This window comes from Felis catus, chromosome D2, assembly GCF_018350175.1.
Source record: "Felis catus isolate Fca126 chromosome D2, F.catus_Fca126_mat1.0, whole genome shotgun sequence".
NCBI classification, from domain to species: Eukaryota; Metazoa; Chordata; class Mammalia; order Carnivora; family Felidae; genus Felis; species Felis catus.
The window spans coordinates 58,823,788-58,843,605 of NC_058378.1; the positions used below are offsets into that span (position 1 = coordinate 58,823,788).

Sequence of the window (19,818 nt, forward strand, 5' to 3'; positions counted from 1 at the left end):
TTCACATCACTGGAAAGGAAATAAGCCAAAACACAGTTTGTCTGCTTATAACCTGTTTCTTTAAAGAAAGGAAGTACATTCATAATTGGTATAAGGTGAAAGTCATGCTGCTTCATATGCAACTTTTTCCAACTTTTAAAATGACTGAAACAAGTTTAGCCACAATGAAATAGAAGCTTTAATAATACATCAAGACATTAAGGAAAAACAGCTGAATGTCCTGCACAAGTGTCTTTCTTTAGAGCAAGCAGTGACTAGGGCAGTGGCCTCAAGAACTGCTAGTACTTCCCACTGTTAGACTATCCAGGTGTGGTAGGCAAAACAATAGCCGCCCAAAGATGTTCACATCCTAATCCTTATAACCTGTGAGAGGTAGCTTACATGGCAAAGAAGAGCTAAGGTGATAGATGGAATCAATCAGTTGCTAATCAACTAACCTTAAGATAGGGAGATGATTCTGAACTACCTCGGCAAACCCTACATAATCACAAGGCTCCTTAAAAGTGGAAGAGGATGGGGCGCCTGGGTGGCGCGGTCGGTTAAGCGTCCGACTTCAGCCAGGTCACGATCTCGCGGTCCGTGAGTTCGAGCCCCGCATCAGGCTCTGGGCTGATGGCTCAGAGCCTGGAGCCTGTTTCCGATTCTGTGTCTCCCTCTCTCTCTGCCCCTCCCCCGTTCATGCTCTGTCTCTCTCTGTCCCAAAAATAAATAAAAACGTTGGAAAAAAAAAATTAAAAAAAAAAAAAGTGGAAGAGGAGCTATGTGGATCCTGAGAAACTTAACAGGAGAAACTCCCATGGGGGAGGGGAAGGGGGGGAAAAAAAAAAGAGATTAGAGTGGGAGAGAGCCAAAGCATAAGAGACCCTTAAAAACTGAGAACAAACTGAGGACTGATGGGGGGTGCGAAGGAGGGGAGGGTGGGTGATGGGTATTGAGGAGGGTACCTGTTGGGATGAGCACTGGGTGTTGTATGGAAACCAATTTGACAATAAATTAAAAAAAAAAAAGTGGAAGAGGAGGGGCGCCTGAGTGGCTCAGTTGGTTGAGCTTCCGACTTTGCTCAGGTCATGATCTCGCGTTTGTGGGTTTGAGCCCCGTGTCGGGCTTTGTGCTGACAGCTCAGAGCCTGGAGCCTGCTTCAGATTCTGTGTCTCCCTCTCTCTGCCCCTCCCCTGCTCATGCTCTGTCTCTCTCTCTCTCAATAATAAATAAACATTAAAAAATTAAAAAAAAAAAAAGTGGAAGAGGAAAACACAGGCCTACCTCAAGAAGCAAGAAAAATCTCAAATACACAACCTAAACTTACAACTAAAGGAGCTAGAAAAAGAAGAACAAACAAAACCCCAAACCAGTAGAAGAAAGGGAATAACAAAAATTAGAGAAGAAATAAACAAAATAGAAACTAAAAAACCAGTGAAACAGATCAATGAAACCAGGAGCTGGTTCTTTGAAAAGATCAAAAAATTGATAAACCTTTAGCCAGACTCATCAAAAAAAAAAAAGGACTCAAATAAACAAAATCAAAAATGAAAGAAGAAAAATAACAACCAACACCACAGAAATACAAAGGATTATAAGAGAATATTATGAAAAATTATATACCAACAAACTGGATAACCAAAAAAATGCATAAATTCCTAGAAACATATAGCCTCCCAAAACTGAATCAAGAAGAAATAGAAAATTTGAATAGATTGATTACCAGCAATGAAATTGAATCAATAATCAAAAAACTCCCAACAAACGAAACATCCAGGACCAGATGGCTTCACAGATGAATTCTATCAAACATTAAAGAAGAGTTAATACCTATTCTTGTCAAACTATTTCAAAAAAAAGCTTCCAAATTCATTCTATGAGGCCAGCATTACCCTGATACCAAAACCAGATATAGACACTACAAAAAAAGAAAACTACAGGCCAATAACTCTGAACACAGATGCAAAATTTCTCAACAGAATTATCAGCAAATCGAATCCAACAACACATTAAAAAATAATTCACCATTATCAAGTGGGATTTATTCCTCCCATGCAAGGATGGTTCAAAATTTGCAAATCAATCCGTGTGATACATCGTATCAACAAGAGAAAAGACAAAAACCACTGGATCACTTCAATGGATGCAGAAAAAGCATTTGACAAAGTACAACATCCATTCATGATAAAAAAAAAAAAACCCTCAATAAAGTAGCGTTAGAGGAAACATACCTCAACATAATAAAAGTCATATATCAAAAACCCACAGCAAGCATCATACTCAATGGGGAAAACTGACAGCTTTTACCCTAAGGTCAGGAACATGAGAGGGATGTCCACTCTCGCCACTGTATTCAACATAGAACTGGAAGTGCTAGCCACAGCAATCAGACTACAAAAAAGAAATAAAAGGCATCCAAATAGGAAAGGAAGAAGTAAAACTTTCACTATGGCAGATGACATGATACTATATATAGAAAACCCTAAAGACTCCACGAAAAAACTACTAGAACTGATAAATGAATTCAGTAAAGTCACAGGATATTACATCAATATACAGAAATCTGTTGCATTTCTATACACTCATAATGAAGTAGAAATTAAGAAAGAAAAATTAAGAAAAAAATCCCATTTATAACTGCACCAATTATAAAATACCTAAGAATAAAGTTAACCAAGGAGGTGAAAGACCGGTACTCTGAAAACTATAAAACACTGATCAAAGAAATTGAAGACAACACAAACAAATGGAAAGATACTCCATGCTCATGGATTCGGAGGACAAATACTATTAAAATGTCCCTACTACCAAAAGCAATCTACAGATTTAATGTAATCCCAATCAAATACCAACAGCATTTTTCACAGAACTAGAATAAAAATCCTAAAATTGGTATGGAACCACAAATGACCCCGAGCAGCCAAAGCATTCTTGAAAAAAAAGAAGAAAAATGGAGGTTTCACAATCCCAGATTTCAAAATATACAAAACTGTATTAATCAAAACAGGATGGTACTGGCACAAAAACAGACGCACAGATCAACAGAACAGAATAGGGAGCCCAGAAACAAACCCACGATTATATATTCAATCAATTAATTTTTGACAAACGGTATTGGGAAAAGTGGACAGCCATATGCAAAAAGAACGAAGCTGGACCATGTCCTTACACCATACACAAAAATAAACTCACAATGGATTACAGACATAAACATGAGACCTGAAACGATACAAATCATAGAAGAGAACATAGGCAGTCATTTCTCTGACACTGGCTATAGCAACATTTTTCTAGGTATGTCTCCTAAGGCAAAGGAAACAAAAGCAAACAAACTATTGGGACTACATCAAAATACAAAGCTTCTGCACAGCAAAGGAAACAATCAACAAAACAAAAAGACAACCTACTAAATGGGAGAAGATATTTGCAAATGACTTATCTGATAAAATATATAAAAAAGTTACACAACTCAACACCAAAAACACAATCCAATTTAAAACAGACATTTCTCCGTATGAACAGACATTTCTCCAAAGAAGACGTACAGATGGCCAACAGACACATGTAAAGATGCTCAACATCACTCATCATCAGGGAAAGGCAAATCAAAACCACAACGAGTTCTTTATACCTGTACCTTCATACGAGTACCTTATACCTGTCAGAATGGCTAAAATCAAAAACACAAGAAAAAAGCATTGGCAAGGATGTAGAGAAAAAGGAATCCTCATGCAATGCTGGTAGGAATGCAAGCTGGTGCAGCCACTGTGGAAAACAGTATAACAGTTCCTCAAAAAATGTGAAGTCGATTTATTACATGATCTAGTAATTCCCCTAATGGATATTTACCCAAAGAATACAAAAATACTAATTCAAAAAGATATATGCACTTCTTCGTTTATTGTAGCATTATTGACAATAGCCAAAATATGGAAGCAACCCAGTGTCCATTGGTTAATTAATGAATAAAGAAGATGTGGTATACATATATACAATGGAATATCACTCAACCATTAAAAAAATTGAAATCTTGCCATTTGCAACAACATGGATGGAGCTAGAGTGTATTATGCTAATTGAAATAAGCCAGAGAAGACAATACCAAATGATTTCACCCATGTTGCAATTTAGGAAACAAAACAAACGAACAAAGAAAAAAAAAGAGAGACAAAAAACCAGACTCTTAAATACAGAGAACTGATAGTTACAAAGAAGTAGGTGGGGAGATGGGTAAAACAGGTGAAGGGGATTAAGAGTACACTTATTGCAATGAGCACTGAATAATGTATAGAAATGCTGAATCATATTGTACACTGAAACTAACATAACACTGTATGTTAATTACGCTAGGATTTTTTACAAAGAGTAGATGAGGGAAGAGGAAAAGTCAGAGGGAGAGTGACTACAGAAGGTTAAGAGTGACAACATTCAACCACAGTTACTGGCTTTAAGATGGAGTAAGGGGGCCATGAGCCATGGAACACAGATGATCTCTACAAGCTTAAGAAGGGAAAAAACCATTCTCCTGTAGAGCCTCCAGAAATGAACATAACCTGGCCAACACTTTGAGTTTAGCCCAGTGAAACCCGGGTCAAACGTCTGACCTACAGAACTGTAAGATGATAAACTATATTGTTTTAAGCTACAAAGTGTGTGACAATTTTTACAACAGCAATAGAAAACCAATACTACAGGGAAACTGCAAGTACCCATAAAAAGCTGTGAAGATGCTTCCCTCATTTATTTTAAAATAATAATGACTAATGAAGGTTGCTACCTCTGAATGGTGTTTTTAATGATAAACTGTTCCTCAAGGGAAGCAAAACACTCACAGTAACACCCACAACACAGGAATGCAAAGCATGGACTGACTGTAATACCAGGTGCAAATGTTAGTGGAAATTTACCTATGTTAGTATTTGTATCGTGCTGGTTATGGGGTTTTGTTATTGCTCTGGTTGAAAACTTGTACAGGCTTGTCTTTTTTTTTTTTTAACAGCTTTATTAAGATCTAATTCAAATACTATATAATTCAGCCATCTAAAGTATACAATTCAATAGTTTTTAGCATATTCACAGAGCTGTGCAACCATCAACACAATCTAATTTTAGAAAACTTTTATCACCGGTAAAAGAAACCCTGTACCTATTAGCAGTCACTCCCATTTCCCTCCAACCAGCCCCTGGCAAACACGACTCTACTTTCTATCTCTATGTATTTGCCTACTCTGGACATTTTATAATAAGTGGAATCATATAATATGCGGTCTTCTGTGTGTGTGGCTTCTTTGATTTAGCATAGTGTTTTCAAGGTTCACCCATGTAGCCTATCAGTATTCCATTCCTTTTTCTTGAATAACATTCCAAAGTATGGATGTATCACTTTTTCTTTACTCATTCATCACATGATGGATATTTGGGTTGTTTCCACTTTCTGACTATTATGAATAAAGCTGTTATGATCATTTGTGTACAAATTATTGCATGGGCTAGTGTTTTTATTTCACTTGGAACAAGAGTGGAATTCCTGGGTCAGACAGTAACTCTATATTTAAATCTTTTGAAGAACTGCCAACAGTTTGGCAAAGCGCCTGCACCAGCAATGACACCAGCAACGCATCAGGGTTCAGATGCTTCCACATCCTTGCTAACACTTATTACTTGCCTTTTTGCTTGTAGCCATCTTAGGGGATGTTAAGTGGTATCTCACTGTGGTCTGGATTTGGATTACCCTAATCGATAATGATAAGAGCATCTTTCATGTGCCTATTGGCCACTGGTATGTTTTTCAGGGAAATGTGTATTCAGATCCTTAAAAGTTGGATAGGTTAAAAAAAAACAGTTGGATAGGTTTTGAGAGGCTTGATAACCTCTGTTTTTAGTGCATGATTTCAGAAAACAATAGGCTTTTCTATATGGCGATATAACAGAAAAGGCTGTATTATTTATGATTATATCTTAGGCTTTGAGATTATAGGGAAAGGATAGGTTATTTTTTTCTTTATGACAGAGAGAGAATGTGCACATGTGTGTGTGGGGGGGAGAGGCAGAGAGAGAGGGAGAGAATCCCAAGCAGGCTCTGAGCTGTCAGTGAGGAGCCCAATGTGGGGCTTGATCCCACAAACCTCAAGATCATGACCGGAGCCGAAATCAAGAGTCAGACGCCTAACCAACTGAGCCACCCAGTCGTCCCAGGAAAAAAGTTTTTATAAATTATTTTAGAAATTATCCATGCTCTTTACCAGTGAAGATAATCCAGAGCTAACTTAATTCTATCCGTTAGAAAACACTGGTTTATGGTCTCTGTAAGACATGCTTTAAAAACTCCACTTCCAGGGGCGCCTGGGTGGCGCAGTCGGTTAAGCGTCCGACTTCAGCCAGGTCACGATCTCGCGGTCCGGGAGTTAGAGCCCCGCGTCAGGCTCTGGGCTGATGGCTCAGAGCCTGGAGCCTGTTTCCGATTCTGTGTCTCCCTCTCTCTCTGCCCCTCCCCCGTTCATGCTCTGTCTCTCTCTGTCCCAAAAATAAAATTAACGTTGAAAAAAAATAAAAATAAAAAATAAAAACTCCACTTCCAGGGGCCCCTGGGTGGCTCAGTTGGGTTAAGCATCAGACTTCTGGCTTCAGCTCAGATCATGATTTCACAGTTGGTGAGACTGAGTCTTGCATTGGGCTCTGCACTGACAGTACGAAGCCTGCTTGGGATTCTCTCTTTCTCCCTCTCTCTCTGCCCCTCCCCCTCTCTCACACACACTCTTCTCTCTCTCAAAATAAACATTAAAAAAAAAAAAACCGACCTCCAAACGCAAACTATGAAAAAGCAAAAAACAAATTGATACAAGTTCTTGATTCTTAAACTGAAATACTGCTGACATGCTTATGCTGAGAAATGAGTTTTCAAGACTGTACAAGGAGTACCGGTTTGACCTAATGTGCTGTGCTACATAAAGCAGTGATGATTAATACTATGATAACAGTATTATTACTTCAGACGCTCAAACTGTTAAGGGGCTGTATACAGTCCAATCCCTTGTATTTCTAATTAGGAAACAAACTCAGAAAAGCTGAGTAATTTGAGAGCCACTCACTTCGGTGCCTGAGTAACCAAAAGGAACGAAGATGTTACATGGCTAAAACGAACAAGAGAAGTTCCCATAGAAGATCCAAGGCAAATTCTTCAAAAAGCCAAAATAATGAAATGCTACTCACCGATAGGGAAGTCTCTCATAATAGGTCTTTTCCAAAGCAGCAAAATGGTATCTTGGTTTCAAGTCTGTGGCAAGACCGGAGATCAAAGCAGAGCCACATTTTTTGGTATCCACTTCTCCCTAGGAAAAAGAAACTCAGTCATCATAACAGACCTAGGAGTTATCAAGAAATGCAAAGAAATAGGACAATTTAAATGTCTTTGAAATTTTTATGTCGATACAAATGTAGGCAGTAGGATTTGGAGAGTAATAGCCACAACTTGTGGCAATCAGAGAAACCTCAAACACAGAAGAGGAAGCAGGCTATTGTTAAGTGCAGAGAGGACAACTGCAGGAAGCAGGGGGTAAAAGGTAAGGTGAGCCCTCCATACTAATACCCAAAACAGGGTTTATTCTAATCTTTTTGGAAAGCAAGCTCTCTCCTCTGGAGCCCACAGACTATGCTTCTATAATCTGCGTTGTTACACATCCATAGTTCTGACAATGCAGACATTCAGAGTCAATGCAAAAAAATAAAAATTAAAAGCTAGCTTCCAGGGTCCTTAGGATCCATAGAACATCTGGAATGGAATATTCAATGACCTCATGACATAAGCATGCAATCCTTTATTTTGCTTCAGTCAAGAAAGGTGTGGTTTGTGGAAGGCACAACCACACCCTGGTCAAAGTTTGTAACATAAAGTTCATCAAAAATATCAACTTTATTCCCCAAACATCCCTAGCTTTCATTAACAACAAATTATGTGATGTCTCATTCATATTACTTATGAACTTGAGAAGGTATTAGCTGCAAATAAAGAAATTACCAAAATTAGTTTTCTACTAAGTAAAGCAAGAAATTCCTTTTACTTATGCTCACTTCCTTCAAGTTTCTGCTGAAGTGAAGGGAATCAGCCTCGAGGTTAGTTGTAGTATCTCAGAGACTGATAAACTGTATTGTTTTCTCCCCTATAAAGATGATATGTAGTCTTTTATAAACTTTAATCAAATCCTTTTGTTAGCACCCCCAAAATGAAGGGGCCTCATTTTTCTCATCCTTCCTCACAGAGTATTATACGTGTCTTCCTCCCTTCCACCGGCAACTTAGTCCTCCTCCTATCTTCCCTAGCTTTGCCATACCTTCTCACTGCAACCAGCACTGCCCCTTGAATTCTAGATGAAAACAGCCATGGATTGATGGCAGGGGAAGACAGCACTGTCCCTTTTCCTTTCAACACCCCACCCCTGACAAGGCCTGGTATCTTGTTGGCTATTTTGGTCCAGACACATCGTGAAGTTGGCAGAGAGTGGTCTACAAGACCTTTTCTGGATCATTACCGATAACTCTGCATCTACTAATTGACGCTTGTCTCTAAATGCATTCTTACGTTTCCCTTCACTGAAACTCAGCTGATGCTTTCTGCCCTCATACACAACCTTTCAAGATCTTCCTTAGGCTTATTTCCACCAATGTGATGGTGGTCACTCCCCAATCTGATACACATCCTCTTTTAGACTGTTTATTAAAATATTAAGATCAAATGCAATGGTGAGCTCCAATGCATCCCAACATTAAAGCTTTCACATTAGAGAAATAACAAGTTTTCAACATTTCTTTTCCCATCTTTAGATCAACTATCTTTGATCTCATAATGATTCCATTAAAAAAAATATTTTGAAGTGTGCCTGAATGGCTAAGTCAGTTGAGTGTCCAACTCTTGATTTTGGCTTAAGTCATGATCTCCCGGTTGTGGCTTTGAACCCTATGTTAGGTTTGGTGTGAAGGATGGAACCTACTTGGGACTCTCTCTCTCCTTCTCTCTCTGCCCCTCCCCCACCCCTTTCTCTCTCTCTCTCTCAAAAATAAATAAAATTTAAACTAGGAAAAAACTAGTTAAATTAAACTAGTTAAATTTAAACTAGTTAAATTTAAACTAGTTAATTGGGGCGCCTGGGTGGCGCAGTCGGTTAAGCGTCCGGCTTCAGCCAGGTCACGATCTCGCAGTCCGTGAGTTCGAGCCCCGCGTCGGGCTCTGGGCTGATGGCTCAGAGCCTGGAGCCTGTTTCCGATTCTGTGTCTCCCTCTCTCTCTGCCCCTCCCCCGTTCATGCTCTGTCTCTCTCTATCCCAAAAATAAATAAACGTTGGAAAAAAAAAATTTTTTTTAACTAGTTAAAAAAATTTAAACTAGGAAAAATTTAAACTAGGAAATAAAAAAATATTTTAAAAGCCAAAATACTACAATGTGCAATGGAATGTGGGGAGGAGAGGGGGGATACAACTAAAGAGCTGCCACTAGCTGTAAATCTTTTAACTAAAAATTAGTAATCCCTCAAAACACATTAAGAGGAAGCTTGAAAGAAGGCACTTGATGCAGAGAAAATAATTTAAAGAATAACTCACTTATAATTAGAATTTTAGCAATCTCATCTGTGAATGGTGCTTTCATAAGATCAATCTGTTTTAAAGTTTTTGCTTTGGTTAATTGATATACTTTTAAGTATCCTGAAACAATTTACAAAAAATTTCTACTGAAAGGTCCTAAGAGCTGAAATATTCAATACAAAGAGCAAAAAGAGCCCAAAATAAGCCAGTGCAATTTGCTTACAGAAATTCCAACTGAACAAGCACTACTCACAGAAGAATTCCCAAAGTTCCCCACATACTTGGGCCATGGGGATGTGAGCAAGATATCAACACCCTTAAACTGGGATGTTGAACACAGCATTGTCCTCAGGGAAGACACATCCTTGGGACTAAAACTGTAACCTGGGACTGGCTCATCTACGGACTCTGTCCCACTGAGGTACACAATCTGCAGCCCCGAGCTTCCAGTGAAGATACCTTTACGACCTGGGTTCAAAGAAAAATGGACAAGTTTTAGTCAAAACTGCAGAAATGTTATTATGGTGATGAATCTCTCTCCCCGCCATGACTTGCCTACCTCCCTGCCATTCTGCATGTCTAAATAAGCACAGACTCTTCTAGAGTCCCTCTTCTGGCTGCAGGGTCTCAGTGGTGGATGGCTACAACTGTGTTCCTGTTCAGGGACAGCAGCCCTTATGTGGAGGCCACTGGAGCCCATGGGCCAGTCTGTTTACCTCAGATGCCTTACAAATGAAAAAAGTTGGGAAGCAGTGATTAAGAAAAAGCCTTCCTGTCTTCTGGAAGAAATTCTACATGGATTAAAAGAAACCCAGGGGTGCCTGGGTGGCTCAGTCAGTTAAGTGTCCGACTCCTGATTTTGGCTCAGGTCATTATCTCACAGTTTGTGGGATTGAGCCTCGCATCGGGCTCTGCACTGACAGTGCAGAGCCTTCTCGGGATTCTCTCTCTCCCTCTCTCTCTGCCCCACCCCTCATTCTCACTATCTCTCTCAAAATAAATAAACATTAAAAAAAAAAAAAAAAAAAGAGGGGCACCCGGATGGCTCAGTCAGTTAAGTACCTGACTCTTGATTTCAGCTCAGATCATGATCTCATAGTTCATGAGTTCGAACCCTGCATGGGGCTCTGCACCAACAGTGCAGAGCCTATTTGGGATTCTCTCTCTCTGCTCCTCCCCCACTCAAACTGTCTCTCTCTCTAAATAAATAAATAAACTTTAAAAGAAAAAGAAGAAAAAAAGAAAAAGAAAGAAACCCAGACACTTGGACCCAGAGAGACATAATAAGAAAAAGGAACTGCAGTTCTGAGGAAAGTTCAGTCTAGAATACACATACTCTTCATGCAGGCAGCGGCTTCCAATGGATGGAAAACATCTGGAAAGAGCAACTGGGAAAAACTTGAGACTCTACCCTTTTTTAAATTTATTCCTGGCTTGGGCCCTTGATCCTGTTTCTTCCTGCTGCCTTCAAGACCTCGCTCTGTCAATTTTCACCTTCCTTTCACCTACTCAGTCTCCTCTTCTCAGCTGGCTCTTTCCACTCAGAAAAGAATAAAGTATTAAACATACTAATAGACATACTAATTACTAAAGGAACATGCCAATTAACACACATACTAACTGATAAAGGAACACAGATACTAATAAAAAACTAATAAAAGAACTCACACACTAACTGAAAACTCCTTTCTCTTCTGTTTCCAATTTCTCAAAAGAGCAGCCCATGCTCTCTAAGTGCTTTACCTCTTAGTTCCTGAACCCACTGTACTCTGGTTTCCATCTCCCACCATTCTCGGAAAGGTCATGAATCACCCTGTAACTGTCAATGGTCTCTCCTCCCAAATCAGTCTCTCTTCACTTAGAGTCTATGAACTTGACAATATCTTTACCTCCCCAAACACTGCTCTAATCGCTTTCAGCGATCCTGCCTGCTGCCTAGATGAAGATATATACCCCCACCACAGCGTGGTGCTTTCCTTCTCATTTTATTTCCCCTGAAACAATTTGATCCTTCTCAGCTTTGTTTTCCATCTTTAAGGGACCAACTCCCCAAAACCCATTTTTCCACACTGACCTTGTTGATATACTCTAGAAAGATCACTTCCAATGACATGTTGGATGTACCGCCAACACTTCAAGCTCACTATCACATGTTCACTATCAAGTTCATTGTTTGCTCCTCCTACTGGACCTCAAAAAATCTCTTTCACAGAAATAACCCAGTACCTCCATGCTCTTTCCACTCCTGGCACTAAATTCATGTGTTAAATGGCTGCCATAAATACCTACAGCAGGGGTCTTAATCCAAATCTAAGAACTACTGTGAGAGCCGCCACAAGTTCAGGCCTATGCTAACACCTACAACAAAAGGATCTCAAAATGTGTACCTTGCAACAGTGGTTAAAAACAACAACAACAAAAAATCCGTCCCTCAAGTTTTTGCCTAAAGGAGCCCCATATGATTGAAGCAAGATGAGATAAGATTGTTTACATGAGGGCCACAGCCAGACGTAGAGAATAAAGGTCAAGATGGACTATGGTGGGGAAGGATGGGGAGGACACTTACAGCAAAGGAAATGTAGAAGCTTTCCAGAGAAGTAAGAGACCAAGAAAAAAGAACTGTGAAGAGCAGTGGAGTCATTTTAGGAAAAAGTAAGTTGAATGATCCAAGAAGTCATAGACTGACAGCAGGTGAGGGGAAAGCAAAAACAAAATCTGACAGTGCTTTTTTAAATGGCCAGGCATTAAAAGAATCACTAAAAGAGATTCAGGAGGGTCAAAAGGGAACGACTTTAACCCACAATTCAAAAGTGGACCAAGAACCAGAGAAAGGACAAAAGGAGTGAAAAAATGTGAGGATCAGCACCGAAAACTTAAAATCAGCACCAAAAGTTTAATGAGACACAGAGCTACAGCTAGTGAGGATCCTAATAAACAAGTTGTATATATCTAGCAATGTTACATGGTGAGACAACATACATGGAATTTTTTTCAACATAATTTATACCCTAAGTAGTCCCTATACCACAGTCAAGTAGTTTATTCCTCTAGTTGGCCACACAAGTATATATTGGGTTGTGGGAGTACAAGGAGATTGGGAGGAGGTGGGAGAGACTACAAAGAAAAAAATGTCAGAGTCTTAAGGGTATAGACACAGATTTGGGGAAAGAACCCCATTTTCTCAGCAGTAATGACAGAAGAATTCAGCCACAAATTTCCCAGGAGACTAATTCCTGGGGACACTTTATTATATTCATTACAAACACAAAAAATATGAACTTACCCAGATAAGTAATGTTTTCAGCTAATTCACACCCATCAGCATCTTGGAAATATTTCACTGTTTCCTGGTTATTAGCACCCAGCACATATGTCTGAATAGGAGCTAGTGAGAGAAACAGACATGACACCATATAGTTACCAGATCTGATTTGGAATTTGAGAAGTATTTCCCCACAGAAAAAATAATCACAGCAAAAGTAAGGAGTCTGCAATCCTATCTGTGGAACATATCCTACCCAACCTGTGGCCTATTAGTGTCACTAGGTTGACGAAGTGACATCTTAAAGAGAATGGTTAATGTAGAATAAGGAAAACACAAATCCCTAAAGAGCTTCATAAAAGAAAGAAAGAAAGAAAGAAAGAAAGAAAGAAAGAAAGAAAAGAAACACTCAAACTAGAAAAAGGAAAGGACACATATGGTCCATTTCTTCAATTCCTGCCTTAGAAGAGAATTATTTCTTTAAACCAAATCCACCCAAACTCAAAATGTGAACATTTTATTTTATTTTTTTTAATTTTTTTTTTCAATGTTTTTATTTATTTTTGGGACAGAGAGAGACAGAGCATGAACGGGGGAGGGGCAGAGAGAGAGGGAGACACAGAATCGGAAACAGGCTCCAGGCTCTGAGCCATCAGCCCAGAGCCTAACGCGGGGCTCGAAGTCACGGACCGCGAGATCGTGACCTGGCTGAAGTCGGACGCTTAACCGACTGTGCCACCCAGGCGCCCCCAAAATGTGAACATTTTAAAAAACTTTATTTTTATTTGAGAGACAGAGAGAGAGAGAGCGAGCGAGCATGCACAAGCAGGAGAGAGGGGCAGAGGGAGAGAGAGAGAGACAGAATCTTTTCTCTTAAAAATGTTTATTTCGAGGGGAGCCTGGGTGGCGCAGTCGGTTAAGCGTCCGACTTCAGCCAGGTCACGATCTCACGGTCCGTGAGTTCGAGCCCCGCGTCAGGCTCTGGGCTGATGGCTCAGAGCCTGGAGCCTGTTTCCGATTCTGTGTCTCCCTCTCTCTCTGCCCCTCCCCCGTTCATGCTCTGTCTCTCTCTGTCCCAAAAATAAATAAACGTTGAAAAAAAAAAATTAAAAAAAAAATGTTTATTTCGATAGAGTATGCTGCATGAGGAGAGGAGAGGAGAGGGACAGAAAGAGAGAGAGAGAGAATCCAAAGTAGGCTCTGCACTGTAAGCCCAGAGCCTGACTTGGGGGCTCGATCTCATGAACTGTGAGAGCATGACCTGAGCTGAAATCAAGAGCGGGTCACTTAACCAACTGAGCCACCCATGCACCCCGAGAGAGAATCTTAAGCAGGCTCCATGCTCAGTGCATAGTTTGATACAGGGCTCAATCCCACAACCCTGGGATCATGACCTGAGTCAAAATTAAGAGTTGGACACTCAAATGACTGAGCCACCCAGGCGCCCCCAAAATGTGAACATTTAGATGCACAGGCATCCTTCCCAGCTCAACGTGGAGCTCAGAGGGAAATTCTTAAATAACTACTACATGTGAAAAACAACCCATCAAGAACTGTGTAACTTTAAAGCTTTGTTAGAACTCATTTGTTAAATAAAAATAATTTCTATACCTTTCTTGATGCCAGTTTTATACTCCTCCCATTCAGCATCTGGAGTGGAGCCAAAGAAATTTCCTACACACAACAGCAGCTAAAATGAGTTTTTTAAACAGATATATGAGATTTTTTTTTTATCAAATAGTACATAATTGATAGTTAACATAATTCAGCTAATTATCCTACTTAATGGCCTCACGCTAGGTTTTTTTTTTCCTTAATCAGTCTGCAGAATCTCAACACATAATTCTTTAGCAGCAATTTCAGAAGTTAATTTGAATCTATAAATTAATAAATTTTGGCTCACTGGCTATCAAATTCAAATTAGGGATGGGGAAGAGGGGGTCAGGGAAAGATGGAGAAATCTACTTCCACGAGTCTCTCTCCAAATACAAATTTTTAAGTATTAGATACCCTGGGAAGATACAGGGTACAAAAAACACATTTCTTGCCTGTTATCTTTACTCAATCTTTAACCCCATGAATAGATTATCGCCACACCCAGAATACTCTTCTGTATGCTAGGGGTCTGCAGTCTAGTTGGCAACCCCATGTAACATTTAGATAAGGCTCTTCGGTCTGTGAAGCATCTGCACATGTTATCTGACTTAATCCATACCATACCCTCAGGAAATATATCTGCGATTCCCAAACCCAGTGATCAGAATCACCTAGGAACGTTTTGCTCATCTGTTTTCAGTTTTGTGGGTAGTAAGAAAGTAACAAGTATAAAAGTATAAAAAGTATTAAAGGGGGGGGAGTATTAAAAAATTCAAAAAGTATAAAAAGGTAAAGAGGTCTCCCTTTCCCTATCATTCTGTAGCTACTAAGTTCCTGTGCTCACGAAAGGAACTCAATCTAACCAAAAAGGGAGAGTATGTGTTCAGTCGAGAAATGAAAAAAGAAGTCCACACTTTATTTTACTATGTTTGACTATAACAGTAAAATTAGATTCAGTAAAAGGAAATGTCTTACGTCAAAGTTTCCACTTTTCTTCTGAATTGCTCGAACTCTATTGAATAAAACATCAAACTTTCCTTCAACATCTCCACAAGCCAAGCTGCAAACGAGACAAATGTTAGGGCAATTGAGGAAACTTGAATGGGCCAGCTGGGTTTGTAACATGTTAGTCTTTCTGGATCAGGCAGATATGTGACCCAGTCTCTGGGTCACCAGAGGTTCAGTCTCTGGGTTACCAGAGGTTACCAGAGAGGTTCAGTGCATGTGAACTATTACTGACCAGTGGGCAGCTCCACCTAAAGGTCACCAAAACCTTCAACCCATCACATCTAAAAGTTAGCTTCACCTCCTCCAAAACTGAACCAGCTTCTTCTCCTCACTTCCCAAGCTTTGTGGATGGCTGTAGCACCAACTGGGTCACCAAGAGTCACAAATCCCCCATCCAGTCATCAAGTCTCATCAATTCCCTTTTCCAAACATCTTTCACATTCATTCCAGCTCTTCCTTTCCACTGTTACTATCAATCATCCATTCAACAACCATATACTGAACACCTGCAATATGCTAAGTGCAATATGCCCAGAACTGTGCTAAGATCATGTTAGGAGTACAAAGAGGAGAAAGACTCAGTTCAAACCTCAAAGTTGACAATCAGGGAAAGGGAGATACTCTGATACAAATTTGTATGAAAAAGGCTACAACAGGAGGCATGCATAAAGTGTTAAGGGGCAGAAAGGTAGAAAGTGGCAAGAGTTGAAGTTTATAAAGAAGAACTGGCCTTAAATTGTGACGTAACTTGTTCTATCATCTCATTTCTGAGTTTTTGTAATTCTGACTTAAGTTTTTCTATTTCTCATACCATTTTTTAAAGCCTTTGAACTCATCCTGAAATATAGTTCTTATTGTTTTGTCAGTATGTCTTTCTGGTATGTCCATATCACTTAACATTTTTTTTTTTTTAGTTTATTTATATTTATTTTGAGAGCTGGAGAGCAAGCAGGGGAGGGGCAGAGACAGAGGCAGAGAATTCCAAGCAGGCTCCATGATGTCAGCACAGAGCCCGATGCAGGGCTCAAGCCCACGCTGTGAGATCATTACCTGAGATGAAACTAAGAGTCGGACGCTTAACTGACTGAGGCATCCAGGCACCCCATCACTGAACGTTTTCAAGCTGGGTAATGACACGTTTCAGAAAGTTCATTTTAGTAACAGAGTGAAGGATGGTCTGGAGGAACAAGTGATTACAAGCAAGAATATCACCAAAAAGGGCAATACTCAATGAAGACGAAAAGGACAGAAACAGATGAAAAATTTAGAATTCTGAACACCTGAACACAATTTGAATGGTGAAGTAGGGTGAGAAATGAGGGAGGAAGAGGAATGCAGGACACTCCAAGGCAGAGCAACCAAGAGTCCTGTGATAGAAAAGAGGCAGAATCAGAGAGAGATCTAATGAATCTAGTACTGGATACAAAGTAAGTAGCATGCTTACGTTTATTTCCTCTAATGCCATCTCTTCTTCCTAACCAACCTATATAAAGCCAACAGTTTAATGTTCTTTCCTCAAAAACATTAAGAGAACCCCACTACCGGGGCCCTTTTCCAGTGTTTTCTATCCTGCTGAAGGGCAGAAATTTAGGACCTCACAGTGCCGACTCTTTCTCACAGCCAAACCTTCTCCAAACCCTGTTAATCTCATCTCCTTGATAAGCCTTGAATCCCTGCACTTTTCTTCTGCTATCACTCTAGCTAATCCTCGCTGTCTTCTTCTTTGGCTCTGATTTGTTCTTACACTGCGGCCAGAATCGCTTTCCAAAACAAAAATATGATCCCGCCAAGGAGTTCTTAAACATTTCAATGACTTTAGGATAAAGACAAAAATATTAACCAACGCTCAATCCTCCCTCCCCCGATTCCTCACAATAGGCCAAATACTCCTATTATACTCCCTCCCATGACCGTGAAGTTTCTCTTCCTTTTATAGACCGTAATTATACATTAATCTGGATTCTCTGATTAATATTAGCTCAAAACTCTAGGCTCCATTAAGGCAGGAACTCCATCTGTGCAACGTCTAGCACAGTGCCTGGCATACTGTAATTGTTCAATAAATATTTGTTGAGTGGATGAATGGATGGATGGATCGATGTACACTCTTCACCCCGGCGCCTCCTCGCAAAAAAGTGTGCCAGCGCACGAGCCCTATCTATCTAGTCTATTCGTAACTGACCAGGACCCACCGATGGGCCCCACGCCTAGGAGATTTCATTAATAAATGGGCTGTGGGGAGAAGTGAAGTGTAAATGTGTCAGAGGCCAGGGCGGCCTAAGATGGAGGAGACCTAACGCTGGCAGTTTCCGCCTCTCCTAGCCTGGGTCGCCAGGACAGCCTCCTCTCGGAAGCGAGGAGACCGGCCCCAGCCAGGCAAAGACGTGATCGGAGCTCACCAGCCGCCACCACCCTCCCACCCCCGCCTTTTCCTCCTCCCTTCCAGTCACGAGAAAGACCCAGGGAGCAGACACGCGCGCGCGCACACACACACACACACACACACACACACACACACAGAGGCGCGCGCGCACGGTTCTGATCTGATCTGATCTGTGGTCACTCACAGGCGCAGCGGTTTCTGAGCCATTTGTGCCAACAGCCTGAGTCCGGGCGACCACCGAAAACGGACCCTGAACCCGTACTCCTCGAAAAACGCGGCGGCACAGCACTAAGACGTGGGCGCGCCCAGCCAATGAGGGTTCGCTTATCTACGGAGAGCGCCGAGGGACAGCAGTCTCTCCCAGTTGTCTGGGTCTCAGAGGAATCAAGGAAGGCGAGCAGTAAAGGAAGAAAGGGGATGTGACAAAAAGAATTACAATTATTTGTTTGTTTGTTTGTTTGCTTTATTTTGGAGCAGTTGAAGTTATCGAGCTGCTAGAACGCTCCTGACATAAGATGGGCCCTAACCTAACCTAATCTAATCACGTTAGTCCAATGGGCAAGACAGACTGTTCACACACGCTTTTTTTGGTAAGAATAATGGCCATCACCTTGATGCAATAAGTGTCAACATGTTGCCACATTTTATTCCTTCATCTCTCTCTCTCCCCTTCAAGGTGCACAAGCACTTTTATTCTCACTGACTCATTTGAAAGTAAATTGCAGACATCAAGAATATCTTAGCATGCATTTCCTAAGAAGGACATCCTCTATATCACCAAAATACCGTTAAGGCACCTAAGAAAATTAATTATTCAATAATATCATCTAATATTTAAAGTTGTCCATTCCCCCCCCCATTTTTTTTTTTTTAAATATCTGGGGCTTGTTTTCATTCAGGATACAATTAAGTTTCATACTTGTATTCAGTTCTCTCTAGTCTTTTAAAATCTACAATAGCCCACAGGCATTTTTGGTTGCTTTTCCTGACATTGCCATTTTGGGGGAGTTCAGTCCAATTTGTAGACAACAGTATATAAGAAAATGGAAGCAGGGGCGCCTGGGTGGCGCAGTCGGTTAAGCGTCCGACTTCAGCCAGGTCACGATCTCGCGGTCTGTGAGTTTGAGCCCTGCGTCGGACTCTGGGCTGATGGCTCAGAGCCTGGAGCCTGTTTCCGATTCTGTGTCTCCCTCTCTCTCTGCCCTTCCCCCGTTCATGCTCTGTCTCTCTCTGTCCCAAAAATAAAATAAACGTTGAAAAAAAAATTTTTAAAAAGAAAATGGAAGCAAAGGAGAGAGTTCCTGACAATCCAGGGGCACGAAAAGTTCAGCCAAGTAATTAAAAATTAACTAGAACATAAATTAGTTTAAGGAAGAACCACAAAGTTCTGGTTTTCCTCCCTTTGGAGAGATTAATTAAATTCCCTGGCTCATTAACTATTGACACCCTGCTTTGATGGGACACTGAGCATGTGTCTTTTCTACTTTTGGGGTAATTCAGCACAATCCAGGAATAGAAATCAAGATTGAATCTAGAAGAAGAGTAGAATTTTGCCAAACACGGCAGGTAATAACTTCAGAAAAGGAAACAAGAGTGAGATACGAAATTTCATCAGTGGAATTCTATATTATCTTTACACCTTTCTTGCAAATCTAAATCTACACTGAAATATAAAGTTTATGGAAAGAAAGTTCATCCATGGAGATTTAAGCTAGCTCCAGATAGCTGAATATAGTGTTAAGTATCAGAGTAATAGGAAATGAAATTGAAAAAAATGAAAGAAATAGGGGTCTTGATCCATGCTAAGAGGTCTGGCTATAGAATACACATTCTTCTCATGAGCATGGAACATTCCTCCAGGACAGATAATATGTTAGGCCACAAAACAAGTCTCAACAAATTCAAGTACAAATTATATCAAGTATCTTTTCCAATCACAACGATACAAAACTTGGGCACCTTGGTGGTTTAGTTGGTTAAGTGTCCAACTCTTGATTTCAGCTCAGGTCATGATCTTG

At 40.4% G+C, this 19,818-nt stretch overlaps 1 protein-coding gene across 4 annotated transcripts in view; it reads right to left on the reverse strand.

Moving 5' to 3' along the window:
• The window catches only part of CWF19L1 (CWF19 like cell cycle control factor 1), a 33,226-nt gene extending 15,090 nt beyond the window's left edge, over positions 1 to 18,136 (reverse strand). Inside the window, exons 1-6 of one of the 4 annotated variants that reach the window (XM_003994314.5) lie at positions 17,985 to 18,136; positions 15,385 to 15,469; positions 14,425 to 14,503; positions 12,835 to 12,936; positions 9,805 to 10,019; positions 7,189 to 7,307 (exon numbers count right to left, since the gene is read on the reverse strand). In XM_003994314.5, the coding sequence (XP_003994363.1) occupies positions 7,189 to 7,307; positions 9,805 to 10,019; positions 12,835 to 12,936; positions 14,425 to 14,503; positions 15,385 to 15,469; positions 17,985 to 18,007 (623 nt within the window). In that variant the 5' untranslated portion in view covers positions 18,008 to 18,136. Of the gene's footprint in view, positions 1 to 7,188; positions 7,308 to 9,804; positions 10,020 to 12,834; positions 12,937 to 14,424; positions 14,504 to 15,384; positions 15,470 to 17,984 lie in introns of those variants that run through there. The other 3 variants (XM_045040559.1, XM_045040560.1, XM_011287474.3) reach the window with 3 other exon arrangements.
• Between the last annotated feature and the right edge of the window lie 1,682 nt (positions 18,137 to 19,818).